The following is a 7,500-nucleotide window of genomic DNA, read 5'->3' on the forward strand; positions in this document are numbered from 1 at the left end:
TAACCGCTACACTACCACTCACCCAGAATAAAAAAATAAATAAAATAAAAAAAATAAAACACACACACACACACACACACACACACACACACTCACACACACACTCACACACACTCACACACACACACACACACACACACACACACACTCACACACACTCACACACACTCACACACACACACACACACACACACACACTCAAACACACACTCAAACACACTCACACACACACACACACACACACACTCAAACACACTCACACTCACACACACACACACACACACACACACACACACACATGTTGGTCTACCTATCATTATGAGGACTTTCCATAGACATAATGACTTTTATACTGTATAAACTATAGATTCTATCCCCTAAACCTAACACAACCCCTAAACCTAACCCTCACAGAAAACCTTCTGCATTTTTACATTTTCAATAAAACATTGTTTAGTATGATTTTTAAGCGATTTGAATTATGGGGACACTAGAAATGTCCTCATAAATCACATTTATAGCATAATACCCTTGTAATTACTAATTTGTAACTTACAAAATTGTCCTCGTAAATCACAAAAACACGCACACACACAAACACTCAAACACACACACACACACTCAAACACACACACACACACTCACACACACACACACACTCACACACACACACACACTCACACACACACACACTCTCACACAGACACACACACTCACACACACACACACACACACACATATGTTGTGTTTCCATGTTTTATGGGGACTTTCCATAGACATAATGGTTTTTATACTGTACAAACTTTAGATTCTATCCCCTAAACCTAACCCTACCCCTAAACCTAACCTTCACAGAAAACTTTCTGTATTTTTACATTTTCAAAAAACATAATTTAGTATGATTTATAAGCTGTTTTCCTCATGGGGACCGACATAATGTCCCCACAAGGTCAAAAATTTCGGGTTTTACTATCCATATGGGGACATTTGGTCCCCACAAAGTGATAAATACACGCTCACTCACACACACACACACACACACACACACACACACACACTCACGCACACACGTGCATCTCCAGCGAGTGTATCTGAGCTCAGCAGGATTTCATGGTGGTTGAAGTTCAAGCTGCTATGAAAAATGAAGCAGCTCAATTAAAGATTAAAGCTGTTTAAATTCACTTTCTCTGAACCTCTGAATTGCACACATTAAAACACAATGAGCATCACATACATCATATGTACTGTGTTAAATAATGCCATATACATTTATATTTACAGGCTATGTTGAGATCTGTTTGGCACATTTTTTAAATCATGCTAATTATTTTTGTGCAGCCTATAATCTAATTGTATGGCATGTATGGTATAGAATGTGAGGCATGGTAATAGTAGAGTACAGTATGTATGTTTATGTATGATTTGGGTTAGTGTATATGGAATATAAGGTACAGTATGTGGTATAGTTTATAGTATGTCTGGATTAGTATTGTATTTATGGTATAGAATGTACTTTATTTTATGGTATAGTATGTATGGTATGGTATAGCATGTAGTGTATAGTATGTATGGTATAGAATACAGTATATTATATGGTATTGCATTTATGATATAGTATGTACTTTATGTATGGTATAGAATACAGTATATGGTACGGTATTGTATTTATGGTATAGTATGTAGTTTATGTATAGTATAGAATACAGTATATGGTACGGTATTGTATTTATGGTATAGTATGTACTTTATGTATAGTATAGAATACAGTATATGGTACGGTATTATATTTATGGTATAGTATGCACTTTATGTATGCTATAGAATACAGTATATGGTACGGTATTGTATTTATGGTATATGGTACGGGATTGTATTTATGGTATAGTATGCGCTTTATGTATGGTATAGAATACAGTATATGGTATGGTATTGTATTTATGGTATAGTATGCGCTTTATGTATGGTATAGAATACAGTATATGGTACGGTATTGTATTCATGGTATAGTATGTAGTTTATGTATGGTATAGAATACAGTATATGGTACGGTATTGTATTTATGGTATAGTATGTAGTTTATGTATGGTATAGAATACAGTATATGGTATGGTATTGTATTTATGGTATAGTATGCGCTTTATGTATGGTATAGAATACAGTATATGGTATGGTATTTTATTTATGTATAGTATGCGCTTTATGTATGGTATAGAATACAGTATATGGTACGGTATTGTATTCATGGTATAGTATGTAGTTTATGTATGGTATAGAATACAGTATATGGTACGGTATTGTATTTATGGTATAGTATGTAGTTTATGTATAGTATAGAATACAGTATATGGTACGGTATTGTATTTATGGTATAGTATGCACTTTATGTATAGTATAGAATACAGTATATGGTACGGTATTGTATTTATGGTATAGTATGTACTTTATGTATAGTATAGAATACAGTATATGGTACGGTATTATATTTATGGTATAGTATGCACTTTATGTATGCTATAGAATACAGTATATGGTACGGTATTGTATTTATGGTATATGGTACGGGATTGTATTTATGGTATAGTATGCGCTTTATGTATGGTATAGAATACAGTATATGGTACGGTATTGTATTTATGGTATAGTATGTACTTTATGTATAGTATAGAATACAGTATATGGTACAGGATTGTATTTATGGTATGGTATGTAGTTTATGTATGGTATAGAATACAGTATATGGTACGGTATTATATTTATGGTATAGTATGCACTTTATGTATGCTATAGAATACAGTATATGGTACGGTATTGTATTTATGGTATATGGTACGGGATTGTATTTATGGTATAGTATGCGCTTTATGTATGGTATAGAATACAGTATATGGTATGGTATTGTATTTATGGTATAGTATGCGCTTTATGTATGGTATAGAATACAGTATATGGTACGGTATTGTATTCATGGTATAGTATGTAGTTTATGTATGGTATAGAATACAGTATATGGTACGGTATTGTATTTATGGTATAGTATGTAGTTTATGTATGGTATAGAATACAGTATATGGTATGGTATTGTATTTATGGTATAGTATGCGCTTTATGTATGGTATAGAATACAGTATATGGTATGGTATTTTATTTATGTATAGTATGCGCTTTATGTATGGTATAGAATACAGTATATGGTACGGTATTGTATTTATGGTATAGTATGTAGTTTATGTATGGTATAGAATACAGTATATGGTACGGGATTGTATTTATGGTATAGTATGCACTTTATGTATGGTATAGAATACAGTATATGGTATGGTATTGTATTTATGGTATAGTATGCGCTTTATGTATGGTATAGAATACAGTATATGGTACGGTATTGTATTTATGGTATAGTATGTAGTTTATGTATGGTATAGAATACAGTATATGGTACGGTATTGTATTTATGGTATAGTATGCGCTTTATGTATGGTATAGAATACAGTATATGGTACGGTATTGTATTTATGGTATAGTATGCACTTTATGTATGGTATAGAATACAGTATATGGTACAGTATTGTATTTATGGTATAGTATGTTCTTTATGTATGGTATAGAATACAGTATATGGTACGGTATTGTATTTATGGTATAGTATGCGCTTTATGTATGGTATAGAATACAGTATATGGTACGGTATTGTATTCATGGTATAGTATGTAGTTTATGTATGGTATAGAATACAGTATATGGTACGGTATTGTATTTATGGTATAGTATGCACTTTATGCATGTTATAGAATACAGTATATGGTACAGTATTGTATTTATGGTATAGTATGCTCTTTATGTATGGTATAGAATACAGTATATGGTACGGTATTGTATTTATGGTATAGTATGCACTTTATGTATGTTATAGAATACAGTATATGGTACAGTATTGTATTTATGGTATAGTATGCTATTTATGTATGGTATAGAATACAGTATATGGTACGGTATTGTATTTATGGTATAGTATGCACTTTATGTATGTTATAGAATACAGTATATGGTACAGTATTGTATTTATGGTATAGAATACAGTATATGGTACGGTATTGTATTTATGGTATAGTATGCACTTTATGTATGTTATAGAATACAGTATATGGTACAGTATTGTATTTATGGTATAGTATGCACTTTATGTATGTTATAGAATACAGTATATGGTACAGTATTGTATTTATGGTATAGTATGCTCTTTATGTATGGTATAGAATACAGTATATGGTACGGTCTTGTACTTATGGTATAGTATGCTCTTTATGTATAGTATAGAATACAGTATATGGTACGGTATTGTATTTATGGTATAGTATGCTCTTTATGTATGGTATAGAATACAGTATATGGTACAGTATTGTATTTATGGTATAGTATGCTCTTTATGTATGGTATAGAATACAGTATATGGTACGGTATTGTATTTATGGTATATGGTACAGTATTGTATTTATGGTATAGTATGCGCTTTATGTATGGTATAGAATACAGTATATGGTACGGTATTGTATTTATGGTATAGTATGCACTTTATGTATGTTATAGAATACAGTATATGGTACAGTATTGTATGTATGTTATAGTATGCTCTTTATGTATGGTATAAAATACAGCATATGGTATGGGATTGTATTTATGGTATAGTATGTTCTTTATGTATGGTATAGAATACAGTATATGGTACGGTATTGTATTTATGGTATAGTATGCACTTTATGTATGTTATAGAATACAGTATATGGTACAGTATTGTATTTATGGTATAGTATGCTCTTTATGTATGGTATAGAATACAGTATATGGTACGGTCTTGTACTTATGGTATAGTATGCTCTTTATGTATAGTATAGAATACAGTATATGGTACGGTATTGTATTTATGGTATAGTATGCTCTTTATGTATGGTATAGAATACAGTATATGGTACAGTATTGTATTTATGGTATAGTATGCTCTTTATGTATGGTATAGAATACAGTATATGGTACGTGTATTGTATTTATGGTATATGGTACAGTATTGTATTTATGGTATAGTATGCGCTTTATGTATGGTATAGAATACAGTATATGGTACGGTATTGTATTTATGGTATAGTATGCACTTTATGTATGTTATAGAATACAGTATATGGTACAGTATTGTATGTATGTTATAGTATGCTCTTTATGTATGGTATAAAATACAGCATATGGTATGGGATTGTATTTATGGTATAGTATGTTCTTTATGTATGGTATAGAAACCCTATAAGCAGAATCAACACAGGACACATTATACACAAAACACTGTACATTCATTCTTGTTTTAATATGATTAATTATAGTATATTAATAAAGTATTATTAGCCTATTGTTGTTGTTATTATTAACTAACAGTATGAAACAGCTGATCTGGTCATCTGTGATATTTGTGTACGTATTGAATTAATAAAACAATAGTTTCATCGCAGACACATGGAAAGGCTCTAATATGTTTAATGTTATATTATAAGAGCATTATAAAGTGTGTCAGTGTGCTGATGAGAATAAACTCACCGAAGATCGCGACGAGAGAAAGTTTGACGAGTGTGAGAAGATTCAGATCCATCATGAACACAATCAGCTGGAATCTCTGAACACATTCATCATTTATATCCAATTAATCACATTGATCCGCTAAATCCGTCTGAACATCTTCATCCCTTCATCATCCTCATCTACATCATCACTTCATCAGCTCCAGCAGAAGAGAGAATGATGGTGATGTTGAGCTTAATGACTTCTGTTCTTCTGACCGCGGGAAATCTCTCTCTCTCACTCTCTCTCTCTTTGTCCCTCTCTCTCTCGCTCTCTCTCTCTCTGTCCCTCTCTCTCTCTCTCTCGCTCTCTCTTTCTCTCTGTCCCTCTCTCTCTCTCTCTCTCTCTCGCTCACTCTTTCTCTCTGTCCTCTCTCTCTCTCTCTCTCTCTCTCTCTCTGTCCCTCTCTCTCTCTCTCTCTCTGTCCCTCTCTCTCTATCCCTCTCTCTCTCTCTCTCTCTCTCTCTCTCTCTCTCTGTCCCTCTTTCTATCTCTCTCTCTCTCTCTCTCCTCCTCCTCCTCCTCTTCCTCCAAGAACCCCCCACATCTCCTTTCATATTGTTTTATACTTGCTTATAAATATTTAGATATAAAACCATTGAGTTTTTTTATAAGCCAGTTTAAATAATAATATCAGATAAATGATGCTTGAACTGTGTGCAGGTTTGCATTTCAATTTCATAAAATTCCATCAAATTGAATTCATTCATTTATAATAAAATTAAATAAAACATAAGTTTTAGTAATGTAATTTTGTTAAACATTGATGGGATTTTGTTATGACATTTAAATCTTAAAAATAGGCTAATATATATATATATATATATATATATCAGTGTAGATATATGGTATAAGGACAATCATACCGTAATGCCACAATCCTTTGATGTACTTTTGATTGTAAGTGAATGATGTTTACATACATGTTATTTACATGGTAGGCCAAATAAAAACATGAGACTAACTTGTTACTTATTTGTTAAAATTGAAAATGTGAAAAAGATTTCAAAAGCAAAAATAATACTTTGATATGTATATATGGAGAAATAACTGTTAGGATGATTCAATATCAATAAAAGATAAAGAAATCTGAAGCTTAATTAAGAGCGCCACCGTGTGTTGACATTAAATACTGCGAACAGCGGAACCGGAAGCACGACGCGCTTGTTTCCGGACGGAAGCGTTTTCCTGCGGACACTGACCGGAACATGTTCACACTCGAACATCAACAAACACAAATATACGCTCAACTTTTAAAATATATAAAAACAGCCGTAAAATGAAGTTTCGTGCCAAAATAGTCGATTTGGGATGCTTGAATCACTTCACACGTTAGTTTAAAAACAGATTACTTTTAATCTAATATGTTATTATTAGAACCGAAATGATTGTTTATCATACAAAAACTTCGATGATTGTTCAATATGTCTGTTTATCTCATTCTATAGTTTGTTTAAATCTCCTGTTGTGAAGGAGAAGTTTATTGAATAATTCTGCTGTTTATCAGGTGTGGTGAACACTGTGTCTAAACTGAGTAAGATGTGTGTACTGAGACTCACCTGTGATCACCTGGACTTTGTGCTGTCTGGTAAAGTAGCGACTGGAGGAGTCAGTATGTGGTGTGAGTTATTACAGGTAATAAAAGTGAATTCAAAGTGTGTTCACAGGGAATCGACCCATGACTCTGTACTTCAGACACTATCTGATCTGTTCAGGTGAATTTCTTCGATGACTATCAGCTGGAGGGAATATCTGCTGATGCCAATGAGATCTTTCTGGAAGTTGCACCGGAGAATCTTTTCAGAGCATTAAAAACGGCACAGAATGCCAAATCTGTCAAAATCAAACTTACCAAGAAGAACTGCCCGTGTCTGACACTGGCAGCTGAGCTGGTACGATAAA

The 7,500-nt window shown here is 32.7% G+C and overlaps 1 protein-coding gene across 1 annotated transcript in view; it reads left to right on the forward strand.

Moving 5' to 3' along the window:
• Window positions 1-6,780: 6,780 nt before the first annotated feature.
• hus1 (HUS1 checkpoint clamp component) overlaps window positions 6,781-7,500 on the forward strand; it is a 14,294-nt gene continuing 13,574 nt past the window's right edge. The window contains exons 1-3 of the mRNA XM_052114238.1: window positions 6,781-6,929; window positions 7,106-7,233; window positions 7,314-7,490. Of these exons, the coding sequence (XP_051970198.1) occupies window positions 6,878-6,929; window positions 7,106-7,233; window positions 7,314-7,490 (357 nt within the window). The 5' untranslated portion in view covers window positions 6,781-6,877. The remainder of the gene's footprint in view (window positions 6,930-7,105; window positions 7,234-7,313; window positions 7,491-7,500) is intronic.

The sequence above is a fragment of the Xyrauchen texanus genome, chromosome 41 (genome assembly GCF_025860055.1).
Source record: "Xyrauchen texanus isolate HMW12.3.18 chromosome 41, RBS_HiC_50CHRs, whole genome shotgun sequence".
Lineage (NCBI taxonomy): Eukaryota > Metazoa > Chordata > Actinopteri > Cypriniformes > Catostomidae > Xyrauchen > Xyrauchen texanus.